The sequence below is a fragment of the Stegodyphus dumicola genome, chromosome 2 (genome assembly GCF_044657685.1).
Source record: "Stegodyphus dumicola isolate Sdum_Otavi_A_Nest chromosome 2, ASM4465768v1".
In the NCBI taxonomy this organism is placed as follows: domain Eukaryota; kingdom Metazoa; phylum Arthropoda; class Arachnida; order Araneae; family Eresidae; genus Stegodyphus; species Stegodyphus dumicola.
The window spans coordinates 60,716,902-60,737,042 of NC_140769.1; the positions used below are offsets into that span (position 1 = coordinate 60,716,902).

General features: G+C 31.6%; 1 protein-coding gene across 6 annotated transcripts in view; it reads right to left on the bottom strand.

The window, feature by feature from the left end:
• Positions 1 to 19,524, bottom strand: part of LOC118187721 (nuclear distribution protein nudE homolog 1-like) — a 184,284-nt gene extending 164,760 nt beyond the window's left edge. Inside the window, exon 1 of one of the 6 annotated variants that reach the window (XR_004758008.2) lies at positions 18,797 to 19,515. Coding sequence is in view for 4 of the 6 variants with exons in the window: in XM_035357993.2 (XP_035213884.1) it covers positions 18,797 to 18,879 (83 nt within the window). In the remaining 2 variants the exon portion in view is untranslated. Of the gene's footprint in view, positions 1 to 18,796 lie in introns of all 6 variants that reach the window. The other 5 variants (XR_004758007.2, XM_035357993.2, XM_035357994.2 and 2 more) reach the window with 5 other exon arrangements.
• Between the last annotated feature and the right edge of the window lie 617 nt (positions 19,525 to 20,141).

Consider the following 20,141-nt stretch of genomic DNA (forward strand, 5'->3'; position numbering starts at 1 on the left):
CGTAAGTTTCTTTTTCAATAAATAATATTGCCATAGCTACCGATAATTTAATCATGAATCCTTGATTTCATATACCGGCAGTTATTCATTTGTTGCGCTCTTACTGAACTGTGTTTTTTGGAAATTAAATTTATCGCATAATTTTTACACTCTCGATTTTCATATGATAAAAGGAGTGAAAAGGCGTTTATTAACGATAGACAAAGCTAAATACATGCAACAACATTTCAAAAACTTAAATAATAAATGTAATATTCATTACTAACCATCTAGCAATGGAATTATCCTGTTCAACAAAGCGATTAACTCCTTCATAAAACTCGAATTCAATGTTAATGAAATGTTAAATAAATAAAATAGGAGATTTATTAGGTATTATTACCCTTGTTCATTAATTTTCAGCTTGAACTTGACTGCTCATGTAATCGGATTATAGTTCATGTACAATAAGATTATTTCCAAGAGTAATTTGCTTTAAATTCCACGCAAAATGTATTACAGCGGCTTGTGTAACATAAACACAGTTGCAGCGAAGTAATAAGTAAGCTACAGACGTTATTAGCTTTTTTTCAAGTAACTGCAAGTGTCGGGTAGCTCATGAAAGAACTTGAAAATAAAGCGATCAGAGCGATTTTCAGTTCACTGCACTGACAACCTTGATAACCGAAGACATACCGGGAGAAGTATTCTTGTGATGAGGTACCATAATCGATATATCGATAAAATTCCAAAGATTCAAGGTCATGAGGAGCATGAGAAAAGTAGCAGCCTCGTCGTACAAAATTACAAATAAAATGAATGAAAATATGAGCAATATCTTTTTCAATATCTCAGCTTTCAAAAGGAAAAACGTGTAATTCTAGAACATTTAGACCACGCGCATTTGTAAATAAGTTGATATCGATCGCTTTAAGTTATTTTTAGGGCTCACACTTTTAGCCCGACGACTGCATTTTGCAATTCGTTACAAAGAGATAAGTCTGCCAAGATCCATATTTGATGTTTATTTACGAGTTATTTTTAGCTGATACTCTTAGCTGCTGTGTTTATGGAAGATAGAACGTATTTAAAATATCATTATACCTCTGAAGTGGCAAAAATAATTAATAATTGGATTAGTTTCTTAGTTTATAAAAAATTACAGTATGACGTTCAAAAGGGCTTTTGAATCATTTTGCATAAGGAAACATTTGAGATGACTGAAAACTTTTGCCCGATTTTAATAAGTATATAAATTTAAGAGCCGATTTTTGGTATTTGCGAAACGCAAAGAACGAAGCGCAATAAAATATGATTTATACTTATATTTAGAAACAAAACAGTCCAGTTGAGTTTTATAAATTACATTTTATTTACTTAATGATATGATATTAATTAATATGATGCAGAAATAAAATTTTGAGAACTCACACTGTTTATTTATTTATTTTAAATAAACCTCGGATAAAACAAACATAAAAAAAGAAAAAAAATCTATTCTTCAAATAAAAAACATGCACACATGAAAAAAAAAAAAAAATTCACACAATTCAAGATGATGCTCATGGGCAGTCTTAGCATTATCTCGAAAAAGGTAAACAAGGGTATTGCAAGCAGTGTGACTCATCGACCTGAGTCGTATTGCAAACAAATATCGTATACTAGACAAAATATTTCTCTTCCAAGCAAAATGTACTTCCAGTTCCACGTATTAGGCACTATTCAGTTTGAGGTATGCATTTTAGCTGTAAAAATCGTTCGTGTTTCAGGTCTTTTGTATTTCTTGTCTAAATTGTTTAAGCATACTAAAGCCCAATTATTTGGATTAACCACAAACCATCCGGATAATCGAAAAATGCAAATAGTTAAGCAATAATTAAGTTTTTTTCCTTGCATGCCAAATATTAATTTATTGTAATTTAAAATTAGCATAGCAACAACATAGTGCTTGGCATAGATTTAGTCAAGAACTCAAAATAAATTTCGGGGGCAAACAGCTACAGGTCTGTCTTCATGAGGAGCAAAGAAATCTGCAAGATAATCTTTGTTCCTGATGAAGAGGTACCTGTTTGCCCTCGAAATCAAATTGAGTTCTTAGGTAAATCTGCGCCAAACACAAGGTTGTTTCTTTACTAATTTTATGTTTCATTTTGGCGTGTTTCTCTTCCGTTTTTATTGTAATTTATTGTAATAAATGTAAAAGAACTTTAGTTTCTTCATTCACCTTTTTTCTCCCAAATGGTAATTACAGAGCAAAGTAAATATTACGTTTTATACTCATGCAAAAATTACATTTCATCCTCAAAAAAGGAGAATTCAAATGTTTGATATAATTTCATCACATTTGTGTATCAAGATTTTAAGGAAGAAGTATTTTTTATGATAAAGTAACCACTCTCACAGTGCAAATGAAAAAGAATAGGCTTTTGTACGGCACATAACTTTTCCTCATTAAGGTTTGCTAGATTACATATTTGCCAACAATTTAAGGCCAATCTTCATGTCGTAAGTACCCGTTCAAATCAATTTAATTACCTTTTCTTGCGTTATTTTCATCTTTTTATATTATTAAACCAAATCAATTTCCGAGGAAATTAAAAAACAAAATTTCCGTGTCGAGTTATGTAATACATGGCGGTAAAAATTCTTTACCAATTAAAGCAACATTGCAAAAGTTCGTAAAAAATATTAACTGCATATACCAGAAATTAAATTCTATACATCATTAAAGAATAAAATATTTTTTAACTCAAAATTATGTTCTTTGTTTTTAATCACTAAATATAACAAGCTCTTTCGATTTGGAAGAAAAATTAAAAGATGGCAAAGTCTTAAGCAAAGGAGATGCTTATCATTCAAGGTACATTGTAAACCACGTTGTTTTGCGTTAGTAAGCTAATAAAATGGTACATAGTAAACGACATGCCATGGTACATAATAAACCACATCGCTTTGCGTTAGTAAGCTAACAACATGGTACATAGTAAACGAAATGTCATGGTACATGGTAAACCACATTGTTTTGCATTAGTAAGATAACAACATGGTCCATAGTAAACGACATACCACGGTACATGGTAGACCACATCTTTTTGCGATAGTAAGCTAACAACATGGTACATAGTAAACGACATGTCATGGTACATGGTAAACCACATCGTTTGGCGTTAGTAAGCTAACAAAATAGGGTACATAGTGAATGAGATATCATGGTACATGGTAAATCCCATCGATTTAATTTAGTTTAACGTTAGCCCCTCCCCCCCCCAAGAATTTTGAAAAGCTCTACTTCAGATTTTCTATTATTAGCACATGTAAATAAGCAAACATTAGATTTAATTTTACTTGGTTTGGAAAAAACAGCAAACGACTCGGATAACTAAAACTCCAGTTACATAAAATGGGAGAAACTACGTACATAACCAATTTCTGTATTCAACTAGCAACTCAAGAGATTCAGTAAAACTTTCCTGAAATTTTGCAGAAAATGCCGGGAGGAGAAAAACTCAGAAACCGAAGTCCAAAATCACGAGCGAATGAAAGTCCTAGGATTAACAATGAGACAACATCACAAGCAATAAAATTTCTAGCAGAAACTCTAACCTTGAAGGAACATATTTGGACATGTGCTTCAAGAACAAACAGACCTACTTTCTTTTATTTACGGGAAAGGAAAAATCACAGAAAACTCCAATCTAGGAAATATAGTTACGTGCTTATTATAGTAATGAATCGAATTAAAGCGTTACACGGATGAAATAATTGTACTACAAAGCTATTCTGTATGAGGATTCCAAAGATAAGAAATTAGGAAGCCCTTGGATATATACATATATTTCACTCAAGGCAAAATAGAACAAAGCATATTGTATATAAAGTGAAAAATGAAAATGTTTTTCATTTTTTATTTAAGAACAGAAGAATAAATGAATGGAATTTGTTTAGAATTTAATAGTTAACTGATAAAATAGTCAAAGCAACTAGTGAAAATAATAATTATCTTCAAAGAGGCGAACAGTTATATAAAGCATCGTAATGGCCATTATTTTCGTTTCGCTCAGATTACATCCGAGGCCAAAATCGAAGCTGTTGCCAATTCACGTGACAAAACAAATTCCAGTTACTGTCCATATTAAAAATAGTACATTGCTTGTCAGCATAAGAAAGTAAATAGTTTTAGAACAATACGCAGTTACGAATGACATCTTAATATTTTTCGAAGGTAAAATGTTTGGCCTGGATGAATGTCTGGTGTGCTCTCTTGGGCTTATGCCTAACTGTAAATTATCTGCCGTTGGATGAAATATATAACTATTGAGCTTTAATAAAAAATTACATTCATAAATCCATAGTTACATAAAAACACTCCAGATAAATTCAGGATTATAAATAAAAAAATAAAGCAATAAATAAAAATTAAATAAAAACCTGAAAGGTTTTAGGTTTTAACGGGCGCCCAGAAGGGTTTAATAAGGTTGTTTACGCTCTCGCTGAGTTCACAGTCAACCAGTCTACTGTTGCACTCACTCCTGCTAACCCATTTTTTTTTAGTCTTTTTAGCTTTATTATTAAGCATCATTTTCCTCGCACTTACGCCATATACAATTTAACAGGAAAAGTACAAAAAATTTTAAAAGCAGCATAGTAGTATACGTTTCATTCCCGATGCAGCGTTAAGAGTTGGCATACATTTTTCTGTTCCCCCCCAGGTCTTTTGCCAATTCATCATATCAATGTTCAATTTTCTTACTAAGATAGGTTGACAGACTTTTTTTTTCTCTTTTCATTATTAGCTTTCGTGCATTTACTTTTATTTATTAAATATCACCTTCTTGGCACTTGCGCTACGTAAAATTTGATTCAACAGCAAGGTCACAAAATACTTTAAAAACAGAATAACTTTAGAATTTCCGATTGATCGTGCGCTAGAGATAAAAATGATTTTTTACCTCTAGTGTTGCCGCTACTCGCTTTGAAATCGTTGAGTCTGTTAATCAAAAGTTCGTTAAAGTTTTAGAAAATTTGAAATTAGTAACAAAGCAAATTCGAGCTTCTAGGAGACCATGATTGGGTGAAGGACTACGTTATTCAAAATTTGATGGCTCTGGGTACCGTTGTTTTTTACTATGCGAGAAACCTTCATACATTCATGTAGATTCTTCATTATTTAATTTCTTTAAATATAATACAGGGCGGTAATATTTGGTGGCTACAAAAGTGATACACCGTTTATATATAGATTCTACGCAAAATGCCCTTTTAGGACTAATATCCCATTCGGGACTAACGTCCCTTTTGGGCTAAATACATAAAGTACAACTGAGAAATACATACTCAGGTGAGGAAAGCAGACTAAAACTAAAGGTTTTTTTTTTCCCGCGTGGAAAACATTTTATTAAGCGATGCCAGGAAACCCTAAAACAACAATTTTCTTTTGTGGAGTCCCAAAAGTTACATTTGTTTGAGGAGAATTATTGCATTCTTAAGAAAATAAATGTTAGAAAAGATCACAGAATGTTACAAAAACACATTAATATGTTGCTAGCACTTTATGTGAAAATTGAAAATAAATAATAAATATTCAGAAAAATGTACCGTATATACCCGCGTATAAGTCGACCCCCAATTCGACATAAAAAATTCGTAGAAAATAAGAAACCCACGTATAAGTCGACCCCCCCCCCCCACTTCCGAAATCGATCGAGAAACTTCGAAAAATTTTTTTAAGTACTACATTTATTCAAAATCATCTGAGAAAAAAAAGTAAATATACAATAAAAAATACCTTGGTAAATAAACAAAATCAAACTCCTTCAACGTCCGATTCATAGTCAGATTCGCCAAACATTTCACAGAACTCTTCTGTCGTCATTGGCTCGTCATCACACATATTTTCAGTTTCGAACTCTGTATTGTTACAATCACTACTAGAGCCTTCGTCGTCATTTTCACTTTCAAAAACAGCATCATCTTCCGTTCCGTCTAGTTCGTTGCTAATACAACGTTTTTTAAATGATTTTATAATCATTTCAGAGGGTATTTCATTCCAAGCATCTTTAACCCACTGAGCAATTAATGTAATATCGGGCTTTTTAATGTTGCCTCCCTTTGTAAATGTTGTAAATTTTGACGTATACGCCTGTTAACAAAAGTATTTCATGAATGAACAATAACTATTATAAAGACTTATACGTACGTAAAAACTATCTGCATTTCTCTTTTCATGGCGTGTTGGCGAAACGTTTTTATTGCTCGATATTGATCGGTTCTTCGGGGGCCGAAAATTCTTTGGTTTAATCGAAACTTACTTTAGTTAAAGTATGAAACTCTGTGATTAGTTCGTCACATAATTTAAGTCATGAAATTACTGCAAGTAAGTGACTTATTTGATAAGTCGTCCAATTTGAGTGCGGAAAGAAAACAACTGCATTATATAAAGATATTTTTGAACTTCCGATTCTTTTAATTTTCTATGGCCCCGCGTATAAGTCGACCCCCCCCACTTTAACGTCTCTTTTTTGTCCTCTAATTATTTTAAGTAACAGTAATAAAAATTATTATTTAATTAATTATTTTACATTAAATTTGCATTCCCCACGGTATTAAAATTTCTTTCGAAATTCGATTTTTACTCCAGGCACCCTAGAGGAGGTAACTGAAACCCCAAGATTTCGCAGAATGCACTTTGAAGACTACTGACATCGCAATAATGTGTAATTGAGTATATTCGAAAATTGCTAAATTTTTGCATATTACAGTTAATTTTGAAGCCGCAAATTAATTTTTTATTTAAAAATTGACATTAGTTTCATGAAAATTTGTAGGCTGACATGAGTAAACAGTGCTAATAATTCATTTAAGTTTAAAAAGAAATAAATAACGACAGGGCAATAAGAATTTCTACCTGAGCAGTATTACCATGTAAGCTACAAGGAGTCTCCAGTACGATAAAAATAACGCTTTGGTATCAGAATCTTGAGAGATTTGGGATGAGCCAATGTAGCATTTAGCCTGCTTTATTTCCCTGTTATGGAATGATTAGCAACTTACAAACTGCATAATTCTTTAATTAATAAAAGAAATATTTTATATTCCTGTAAACTGAAAATAATTCTTATATTGAGCTCATATACAAAACTCGTATATATAAACAGCTCATATATTGAGTCAAGGAGTTCGGTACAGCTATGCTTTGCTTTAAAGAAACTCATATGTTGACTAAACTACCACAGACACAGATAAATGACTAAACTAACCACAGACAACATGCTTTTGGAATGAAATAAATCCTTCGAAATTTCGCAAAAGGTAATTTTTTAAACTTTTATGAAAAGATATATAAAAAATTCGAATTGAAGAAATAATTTTTCATTTTCCTTCTCATAAGAGATTCACAGTAAAAAGCGAATGGCCAAAATTCTGGTGTTACTTAAAAATGACGTTGACAGAATGCTGTTGTACGTATTTCTGAGCAATAAAACATTTTACGCATCTTCTAACAGGTTCATATTTCATTGAAATTTCGAAGTTTTTCTGATATACTTTCACAAATTCGTAAACCTTTTAAGTTAGTGAATTCAAGTAACGATTAATGTCCCTTGCAGAGCCCAATTTAGGAAAACTTGGAAGCGTCCCAACATGTGTTTTTACACTTATTCCGGATACAGGGCGGCGTGAAACTAGTGTCATGACACTGGTACCTAATTAAGCCTTGCTAAAAATGGACTGAGTTCATGTTCCGCTTTGCTAAGATTTGTTTTGAGTAATAATTGAAAACTTAAGAATTTTCAGTTAAATCAGTATATCATTCAGCGTAAACTATTAGATATAATTATAAGGTAGACATATGTATAGAAATGTATAAAAATTGATGATTAAGAAAGATGTATAATGGTTTAAAAATCATTAGAAAGATCATTAAAATTCCAGGAAAGATAGCATGAAAGCACGGGGAAAATTACGAACAGAGTACATGAATAAAATAATACTCGTAGAAATGCTCCTCATGCCACAAACTCACTACGCAGTTATATGCTTTCACGAAGATTCCAACTTCGGTTCTAGGTGATGAAAGCCAGCAGGGCTATCGTACCGATCAGGACATATGAGTATGTGTGTGTAATAATTTAGATGTTGAAACGGTAACAGCCAATTCATGAAGAACTAGACATCATGTTTAAGCATAGCTAACGTGGCATAAAAAGTGCACCTTTTCATTGCATCGCTACTTTTAATCTTTTGGAAATACCTGAAGAAAAAAGCAACAGCAATGGATTTCACGCTTTAAAGCCAGAGAAACGAAAGAATTAATGTGTATTTTTCAAATGAAGATTCGGTTGACTTTGATTTAGTTATAATTTCACTTGGATTGATTTAGTTATAATTCACATGGAGCAATTAATTGATTTTAGTTTTAGGTCGAATATTATGGCTGACTGACGTATTATGTAAGTGCATGCATTACATAAGGATCATGTGAGAAGGACTAATATTAAAATGATGTACTTTAGAACAATTTATCATAAGCAGTTCTATTTTTAGGACAGAAAGTGGAGACAGCAAAATTAAGAACAGTAAAGAGACTACGGCAAATCAATGTTAAACGCTTTCCTATTACGTAAAGGGACCAGCATTTATTTATTATATTAAATTATTAAAAACTGCGTTTATTGCTTTCAAATAGTAGAGCAGCAGAACTTAGCATAATAACCCCAAAATCTAGAAAGATTTCAGTATGATGTTCTAACTTGAAAAAACAAAAACAAAACAGAGGGAAACGTGATACTAAATTAAAGAAACAAACTTAATGAGAGCTAATCTCCGATCGTAAATAGATAACTAAATGATCCTAAAGAGATAAAAGTAAAAAAGATAAGAGGTCGTAAATAGAAAATCAAGTTAGAGGTCGTTAAGAGGTAAATAAAGGTTGATACGTGTGGTCCATAAGCAAAGTTGACCCATGCTGGAAAGCTGAAGTTAATAAAAATAAAGCGCAATAAATACCCAAATGTGATATGTGGCATATAGGTTTTCAGGCAAGTTGAATGCAAAGAAGAACAAAGCACACAGGAATAAATAAAGCAGCTGTTTCAAATTTCACAATATTTTCAGGTTAGCTTGCCTCGAGTTACTTATCTATTAACTAAATTCTAAGAAATCTATCTGTAGAGTACCTCACTTTGGAATTCTAAGTTAATGTTGGAAGTGAGGAATCTAAGAACTGATAAGCGAATAATCGCTTGCGTTCGGTGACAAGAAACAACAAGATAGAAGGGTAACTAACCCTTTATTATTTCAATAAGATTTAACAAAACTCCGCCTGGGAGTGTACAAGCAAAGCCCGCACTTGGACTTGAACTAAAAAGACTAAGAATTAAACTAAAACTAAGATTAACTAAAAGAAGTATAGCCGAAGCTATCAAGGTACAGTTTGAGTTGGCCCCTTAACTTATTTTACTACGAAGCTTAGCAAGGGCCTGAGTACGGCTGAGCGTAATAACAGCTTTGAGAGAGAAAGTGGCCAAAAAGGCAGACGCGCGTAAATCAGAAACTCTGATTCTCTCTGACTCAGTAAGTAACTTCGTGGTTTAAATACCGCTCCTCCTCATTAAATATTCAGCAAATTCCAAAACTACGTTCTGGCCGGAAGTAGTAAGTTGAAGTTAAGAATTTGACAGGAAAGGAACTTTAACTTAAAATTTAACTGTTAATAAAATTAACATAATCCTTACAGATCAACTAAATTCTAGAAGATTCCGAAAAATCAGATTAAAAAAAATTGAAATGAAAGGTAAATCCTTTCAAACCAAATGAAGAATCATACCTGCATAAGTTTTCAAGATCAGAGAATAGTTTGATAAATAAACAGGCCATCAAAACAGAACGTCTGAAAAATAATGCATGTGTATGGTGCTAGTTACTCTACAACTACGTGGTAAGAAATCTAGCATTATACGCGCTAAAGTATTTTATTGCAACTATTAGCTGACACACATTCTGAAAAGCATTATTTACTATGTTTTTATGTGCTTACCATTAACAGTCTAGCAAAAAGCAGACTCGTCGAAAAGCTCCCTTTGGTTCATCAAAAGGCGTGTTCTCACACTCTCAATGTGCATAGACAAGAACGTGCGGTGAGGATACTGGTTACCGGTAAACTGCTGTAGAAATATTTCAATTAAGATGGATGATAATCCGAGTATTTTAACTGAAAATCAGTGCTCCACAAGAAGGAATCGAGCTGGATAAAATGAGGTTTGCGACATGTTAGCATTTCGCATGGAATATAACAATATTATACTGATTTCAATTATATAAGACTTAATATACACATAGGCACATAGTTTTCTTTGAATTTCAAACATGTGTTGAATTAGGAGTTATTTAACTTTAAATATGGATTTTTTATTAAAAATGCTCTTTGTTCACTTCACTCCTAAAAGAAGTGTAGAATCTCAGGGATTCTACACTTCTTTTAGGAGTTACATTTCTTAAATTATATAATTACTATACAGCTGGCTCGAAATATGATAAAGTATGGAAGTTATAAATGTTTGTAATAAGGCTGTAGAGAGACTATTAAGATTGTCAGAGAGAAAAGAGAGAAAATTTAACCTGGCCTTCATAGCAGTTCGAACCATGTATCTTCCAGATGCTAGATGAACGTGCTAATAACTTAACACTGAGGAAATGCGCGGGAAATTCGTTTGTTCCTTAAAAGGCCGAAGTCAGCTTTGAGAAATTCAATTTAAAAATTGTATTTTTGAAATTTTTAATATCTCGAAATTAATGGAATGAAATTACTTCGACTAAGATTCATATGATTGGAATATAAATTCTCTACTAGAACTAGAACATGAAAGATTCATTTATTATTTATTCTTTTTAGGCGACAAGTTTGGAAAAATGAATTAAATTATCCAATGCGTTTGATTTTCACGTAGTGACGTTTTTACATGATTTTATATGGAAGATTATAGTTGGGATAACAGCGACAACCTCTCTGACTAAAAACATACTTAAAAAACAAACACTTTAATCATTTGTGATGCAAAGATCCTGCAGTGTAGTCACCCTCTATGAAATCGATTTCAGTTTGAAGGCTAGAACTTTGTACTTTTTAGCATCAAATATTCAAATTAATATGCTAAAACATTAATTTAAATGTAATAAACAATTTCAGAGCTGTATGCTCTCACACAATAGAAAAACCTTCTCCGAATATTCTGAAAGAAAAATCTTCTCAGAATATCTTGAAGATTTTTCTCAAGGGCTTTATGCACATCTTTAAGACATTCCGGAATATCCCTCTAACTTCACAAATACATTCTGCTGAGTGCTCATTGTCACATTCCAGGATATCTCTACGACATCCTCGATAGTGTACGGGAATGTTGTGAAGATATAAAGTAAATCTTACATCTCCAGGACATCTCAGAACGTTCCCAAACATATCTACTACCTCAGATATATCTTTATCATCATCAAATATATCTTACCAAAAGCTAAATATCATATTAGGTCCCGGTATATCCTCATGATATGCTCGCTATGTCCGCTCGATAGTATTTGTCATCAGAATAAGTGCTTATTATTTTAATGAAAGACAAAAATATTCTTGTTTGGGCTTTTGAAATAGTCGTACTCCCTAAATGCAACATTCAGTAATAATTAGAGCATATAAAATGTTATATTATGTATTTCAGAATATTACGCAAATTTTTAATCAGTAATACATTATATTGGAATGCAGCTATTTTTTCCCACGAATATGAGAAATGACGTAAAAATGTACAGATTTTAAATGCAAAGAATATGGTCATTTTATAAATAAATGTACCAAAACTCCTACTCGAAAAGTCTTCAAAACTGTGCATCTCAACGATGTGATCATAGTGGCGGCCTTGCCTGCGACATAAGCAAACTGATCTGTCACGCCAGTTATGCGAGGTTATAACAAGAAAGCTCTATAGAAACAGCCATAAAATAATGGCAGCGCTTCTTAATTTATGTCGCATTATGAATCAACTAAAATCCTATAGAGATGATACAACGTTTTTTTTCTTTTAGTGCCATAAACTAAGCTTTTAACGTCAGTAGAAGTTTATTTATTATCAGGTTTTCATAAGTTAATTTCTCATAAGCTACAATCCAATTCTGTTTTAAAAGATTTATGAATGTTGTTTATATTTCTAATCCCGTTTCTTCTAAAAGCCTTACTTCATAACTTTAATTCTCTCATTTTTATTTTTCCCGATAGATGGCACAAAAGTTTCGTTATTTATTTTGCCTGTCTTTTGTTGAACGATTATGGCAAAGCGTATGAAAGCTATGTGACTGAGAGAGGGGGGGCTATCTTCGTAAAAATTATTTCTAAAAGCTAAATTATTTAGTATTCGAGTTAAATAGTGTAAAATATTCAGAATGTTGAGTGTTTACCATGAAAACCCCTATAGTTAGCATATAATTTGGAATTCGAATCTGAGTAGAACTCCCACTGTTCAGCAGATTTACCCACTCGGCCATCCGTAAGCACTTAAGATCTTAGCAAATGATATATTTCAACATGGTAGAGCAGATTATCTCTTCTTTGAAAGCGAAGGATCCCTCCCCTCCCCCCAAAAAAACTATTTCGAAATTCAAAAAGCTTTTCTACTACCTTAAATAATGGTGTAATTTCAGTGTTAAAAACGGTACAACGCAGTCTATTCCATTTTCCCCACATTAGGACCCCTGGTATTTTTCATCCACGTGATTTAACAAAAATAATGCTGCTGCATTGTGACAAAAGGTCTCTAAGTCCTTTTTTTATGCAATTAGGTACGAAATGCTAGTTCTCTAAGTTATACAATTCCACATTTCATACGATTTTTATCTCTCAAACAGAGCAATTTAAAAGCGACAAACAATATTCTGATTACTTTACATCTTTACATTTGATTTATATAAGTTATAGTAAATCTAACTGATAATTTTTAGAAATATTTATAGCATTACTCTAGCCAATTCAAAACAGTTACGTTTCTTCCTAATTTTTAAAAACAGTAATTAATTCATGAATTTTAATTTATATAATAAAAATAACAGGGCATATTTTTTATGAATAAATTTACATTCACAAGCTAATCGGAATTAAAAATAATAAAACTTAATTATTTATACATTAGTCATTTAATTTACGAATCGTTAAATGCTCACTGATTGATTATTCTAAAACCTTTCTCAAAGAGCTTTTTTTCGTGCAATTAGTATTATGTATACGTAACTGTACAAGACTCGTCCCATCAAATCACTCGTCCCATTGTTATTCACATTTCTATTAAGATTACAACAGACGATCGTCATCAAATTATTTGCAAACACTCTGCCTTTTTACTTCCTTGCACGAAGTAAAAAGGAAGTATTGTAATCGCGAAAAGTTTCATTCAGCATATTTCAACGAAAATATCCATTTTGACCGCTATCGAATGCAATTTAACGATGTTTTTGCGTGATATCTGTACGTAAAGACAGAATAAAATACTCTTTTCCTTCAAAAAAATTATAAAACTGCTTCGGCCGCACCAAACATATATAAATATATTTATATATATATCCACTCTGTTACCCGGCTCAGTGATCTCAGTTTCTTTACTCTTATATGTTGGTAAATTGTACATTTTTTGCTTTAAAAATGATTTAATTATGTTGTTTTTATCTTCCGGTTAAGGTTTTTATGCCTAGAGTAAATCTGTCTGCAATATTTTTAGAATTATCAACAATTTTAAAGTTGTTTAAGTGCCGCTAAGCCTTTTATTTGATGGCGCCCATTGATTGTTTACATTTGTAACAGCAGACTAGTGAATTTTTGCCAATCTAGAGAAACTTAGCTTCGCAACAACAAAGATAACGCCTTCATTTATTATTGCCAATTAAATCATGCTTAATCCTTTCTGGAATTTTTTCGAGGAAATAAGTGTTTAAGATTTACTTCGTAATTTTTAATACAGATATTTTGAGTTTTTATGTATTTTAGCCTTCTCGCGAAGTTTGAACTGAATTAATTGAATGAGAAATACTCAATCGTCTGTGAAAAACTGTTTCTTTTTTGTTTGTTTGCTTAATTTCTTTTATACCTCGTTCTAGCTTTATTATAGTATTTGAATAGAACATGTGGCAACGATTAGATAATTCTATTCTTTAAATGATATAAATTTTGTGCATTATGAGTTATAATATGAACGAAATATAATACTGTTAAGTGAATCTAGCGCCAGAGTGTCGCTATGGTAAACAAATACTAGAGTGAATTTTAAAGAATGCATTTATTCTACTGTGGTTTATGCGCTGTCGGCGAAGTGGATTTAATTCAATCCAATAAGTTTAAATGAAATGCAAGAAAAATGCGTATAATTTAATATTCCGTACAAGGAAGTCATGTGGTGTACACATCAGATTCTTTAAATAAATTACACGAGGATTCAAAACGTGATTGCAAAAGAGCAGAATGTTCTCCTAGCACCAATGCGCTTCATAGTTAAGAACTCTCCACTCATGCTCTATATTTAGACGAAAATGGAATGATTATTTTCCTTTCCTTTGCACATGAAATACAAGTTCGCAAGAAGTGTGTGAAGATTCATCTGCGAAAAATGTTAATGGTTTATCACGCAGAGGAAGGACCTGGAACATTCAACTGATTTTTGAGATTATGGTACAGCTACATAAATATTAATTAACGCAAAAAAATATCACATTGAAAGCTATCTTCAAGCTGCAATCACATTATATTTCTTAATAATGTTGCAATGGAAACATAAAACCCGAATCGCTAAGTATATGATACCCTCCTATTACCACGATGATCAATCAATATGGCAAAATTTCTGCCTTTTTTTTCTTTTTTTTTTCAAATATTTTTTTAATATTATATACACAGTGTAGCAATTAACAAAGGTAATTGTAATTAAAACAGAAACATCCCAGTGTAAAAGTTTAAATTAAGCGATAAAGGAACCTTCAGAATGGCGAACATTTTTAATAAAATTCTGTCGGTTTTAAGCATAATCTGACTTCGGACCCTCGAATGCATTTATCATGATGAATTTCGTTTTCTGAGATCTTGGCTTCAGGATTGAAAAGGGGTATTGGACAATTGCATCAGTTTTTTATTCATAAATTTATACATATTGTTTCAGCACGGAATCTTTTAGTTTTAATTTTTTTCCGTTTTCAGTTATAAATACCATGAACCTGCTAATGTGTTCATTTGTAAATGCTATATGGCTCTCTTTAATTCTAACTGGTAGTCCATTCAGACAGATATTAATTTTTACGTATGACCTGTAAAGCGAAAACAATGCAATAGTTGTATGTAAATAACAGTTAAGTCCGATTGCATTGGAAAGTGACCCATTGCCACTGACGACACTTCTGCTCTCTAGCGGTGGTTCTTCCAACTACAGGAATGTCACTCTGTAATTGTAAAAGCTTGTCATAACCGCTTTGAATCAGATTTGGATCAAATCAGTCACGAAGGATGATATTTAAGAGTTCACGCTGTGAGGTTCCTGTCAATCTTTTGATACACCTACACATCTTTTGATTGTCTTAAATGGCTCCAATACAATATTTTTTAGTAAGATCAGTCGAGAGCAGCGACATAATTCAATTTAAAACATTCACAAATCAAAATAAAAATCGCATTTCATTATTTGACATGGGTGATAAACAATTCAAAGGCCCCTTAAATGTTGTCACTAGGGGCTTGGTAAGAAGTCTAAATGAGTTTCAAATTTTTCCACATGAAACTGAACACCGCGGGTCACTTTTTCATCGAACAAGTTTCTTATATCAGCGAGTTGCCTGGTTCTAAAATTTATAAAATCTTAACTTTTATTTCTTTCCCCCTTTTTTAACTGAAAAATAAGCCCTTTTTGATTCTTATGTTATTATAGATGATGTGCGATATAATAATTAATAAAAAGAATAGGTATGAACATTTGTAACTTTGGATTTTGTTCGAACTTCTACCGAAAATTCTATTAATGGTTTATAAGAAATGTTTGCATTTAATTTCATTAATTTCTAATTTATACAGATTCAATTTTTTTATTTATCTGCCTACGTAATTCCATAGTGTTTGTTCCGTACATTGTTTATTATTTATATTTACGTTTTTGCATACATAAAGACAAAAATAAATAATATAAAACTAAAAAGAAACTCCACCAGCTTTTACTGTCATCAAATGTTAGCTCTTTACTGGCTAAAAGACAAACGTTAATAAAAACAATGATTTTAATAATTTTTTAAAGTCTACTTCTGAGTACATATCTTAAAAAAATTTCGATCTTTTTAAAAGTCTTTATAATGATCTAACATGGAAAGAAGTGAAACTAAAAATGACTAGGTGAATAAAAACATTTCCTCGTAGTTACTTGATTCCATTCCAAAGGTTTAAATTATTGATTATTACAGTGTAAATGAATGAATTAGCTAAAGCGCAGGAGTGAATGAGACACCAGTCTTATTGGGAGCGTGCTAAAAACAAATGCATAACATTTCCACCGCTAAATAAATATTTATATTTTTCTTAACTAGGTGATAACTGAATAGAATAATAATAATAAAAAAAATAACAAAATTTAAACGGTAACTGCTTTTTGCAAGTAAACGATTAAAGCTAAAAATTAAATATGCAAAGCTTCTTCATTATTATACGCAATTGATACAAGAGCTAGAAATTGTACTATACATGCGGTATACGAAAAGTGGTGAAAACGAAGGCATTAAAATAAAACGTAAGGCTTTCCAATTATAAAAGTCTAAATCTTTTATATATAAAATGCACAAATAATGTTCATATGTACTTAACGATGAACTTCAGAAACCATTTTTATTGATTTCTGTCAACGAACTATACAGCAAAAATTCTGAACATAAAATATACAGTATGCAACACATAAAGCATAAATACATATGATGATATATGTGTATGTAAATAAAAATTCATCCATGTGTTTAGATAGGTACTTAAAAAGTAAATAAAAACCGTATTCTGTGCCGAAAAGCAAGATAAGACATTATAAATATTTTCCTTTTGGAAAATATTGGTGCAAATTTAAATTAAAATTATAAACGTAATATAAATTATAACAATTAAATGTAATACAAATTAGATATATTCTTAGGCTCGACTATGGCCTAAGACAGCTGAAGGAGATAGAATACGACCACCTACGGGTAGGACTCTTAAATAATCAAATCTCTGTGAATGGTTGGCTGCATGGTGTTGTTATCGCTCCCACGGTGTAACTTCAATATGAGCCAAGCTCCATTAGAAAATTTTTCATGAAGACGTCGATCAGTAGCTAAACGCATAAAACCACTGAACGCGGGTAGTTCGACCCAAGTTTTCTTAGACTAGCAACACCTACCAGGCCTCACAGATCACAAAGCAACAGTAACGTAGCTTAACATGACGGAAAAGCCAAGAATTTAGAAAGATTTAGCTACAAGGATAACTTCGAAATATTTCCTGAAATTTCAGCAGTCACTTGTATATGTATGAAGGTCAGCACTTGTTTGCTAATAATTATGCAGTTATAATGCAATTTATAATCTAATAATGTTCAAAGCCACTGCGTCAACGTATCATCAGCTTCCAAAATCTGTTCAGTTTGATGAGGTCTTTCCTACATATGCTTGCTCATTGACTTCAAATTCAAGAACATAAAATTTCTTTCAGAATAATATGTTACTAAGCGTGGTATGTCGGTATCCCGTTATTTTATATAAAATTTCACTAAGATTTCATTTCGACCAACATCTAAAACCGCGGTGCATAAAGCAACGTTATAACACCACACATTTATTCCTGAAAATTACCACAGATAAAAATTCATAGATCTGCATTTATTAAAGCGCAAATGAAACAGAAGAATTTTGAACACGAGGTAGAATTGTTTTAATTAACAAATATGTTGTTAACTGTTAAAGAAAATATTACATTTTCAATAAAACATTCCATTTATTAATTATCATTTGACTAGATTAATATTCATGTCAAAGAAGAGTTATAAATAATTTATTTCTATAATATTAAGGAATTAGATCTCTGAATTTCTGAGGCTATTCTCAGGACATAAATTTTCGAAATTCTTAGTCAAAATACATAATTAATAAATACACACAGTTAAATTTCATATCATTATTATAATGCCCTTTTGAGTATCTATGCTGTATTTAATAATCGCTAAACTGGAAATTCAGTTCTCTCAGTATGTAGCTTTCATTATCCAAAACTAGTCATATTCTTATAAATAAAGAATCAACGGATCAAATAGTTTTTAAAGTTTACTATTATTTGTGTCTAAAAATATTATGTTAAAACATGCCTTTGTATTTGAGTATTTCATTAATAGAATATCTTTTAATAAAATTAAATAGATTCCAAACATTAAAAAACGCACATATAAATAAAAAGTCATAGGAGAAAGGCGATAATAGAATTAAATCCAATGTAAAGTTTTTAAAGCATTATTTAGCTTTAAAATAAAGCATGAAGCTTTTACCATTTGAGAATAATAAGTTTTGCTGGTTAAGAAAATTATTAATTTAAAATTTATTTTAAAAAGTGTACAAAATGAAATCTGCAGTTCGGAAAAGAAAGATCGTTTTATTACATTTTCTTGCCGTCCGTATGCTGAGATAAAGACTTCAGAATGTAACGCAAATTTAAGACAAAATCAAAGCAATCTGCCTCCCTACTTTGAATAAAATAACAAATAGGATTTATTGCGATGGTAGAACAAACAATAATAATCTTTGTACTCACTTCTTTTTATATTCTACAGCCAGATTCTTGTAATACTCTATCGTTTCTTCAGCTGTAGCAAATGATGGTTCATGTTCTTCCATGATGATGACAAAACACGATAATAAAACGATATGGGTGATTGAAACGATACGAATTTTAGACTGACATATCAGTAGAAAATTCTTGATATGAATTATGGAAAGGACTGAAGAACACACACTCCTGATTATCTGCACTCTGCCAGATGGAATTTACTGTCTTTACAGTTTCTTCTTCAACTAATGAAAACAACTCATAAAAAAATAAATAAATAAAAAATAAAAATAAAAAAAAAAAGGAAGAACTGGCGGTGACCACTTGAAATCTCTTTTCTACATCTGTAGGTCAGGGATAGTTCCCGCCAATGATGTTATCCTCTTGTTGGTCAAACTGCAAAAAAAACGGCCGAACCAGAATCGTTGGATGCAGCAAGCAGACAGACATTCGCTCACCGAAATGAAACCGAACAGAGAGAGACAGCTGTTCGGGATGATCAACATCGAAGGGTTGCCATGACAAGTTGGCGAGTTGGCTCGACAAAAGCGGCCTTAAAAGAGACAGTTAATTACGCCATATCGCCAAATCTAGTGTTAGGCGTATTAGACTGCGGCAATTTAAACTTTCTCAATTCCAAAGGCGATTATGAAAGTAAGCGAATCTAATAAATAGTTGCTGCAAAGAATACGAATGCGTTGGAAAGTTTAATATTAATACTGAAAGAGTTGCATTTAAAAGTTTTTAGGGGCATAAGTAAGCTTCGCGTGTTTCAAGACAGCTGCATTTTATATCCACCTGCTCGAGATAGGTTGTCTTTAATGACGCTTTTGAAATGATCATCATTCTTCTCATCAGTATTCCAGAAATCCCCGTTTGCCATATGTTAAACACGTATTTTTCAGCTGCCTTCTTATGAAACCTATACACATTTATTGTTTTTGCTCTGTATTACATTTAAAACAGGAAAAGCACGTTTGTAACTTTTTATTTTCATTTCACGGAAGACAGCCGTTAAAACAAAGTTATTTTACTTTATTACGTATTCCATAAGATTTAAAATTAAAAACTGGAAATTTCTTATAATTAAGGTTTTTATTTTTTTTTATTTTTATTTTTTTTTTTTTTTTTTTTACCACAGAAATAGAAATTTTCGGGAATTCTCCCGTTTTCTTACTAATATAGTGAAGAGGCATAATTACTTTCAGTTTCGAAGGAATCTTGTCTTACGTAACAGACGTTATTGCCAATGGAGACAAATAATTTAATTTATTTTTGATATCTTAAAAAATGTAATGCTAAATTTAGCTTTATATTATCTGCCGTTTTT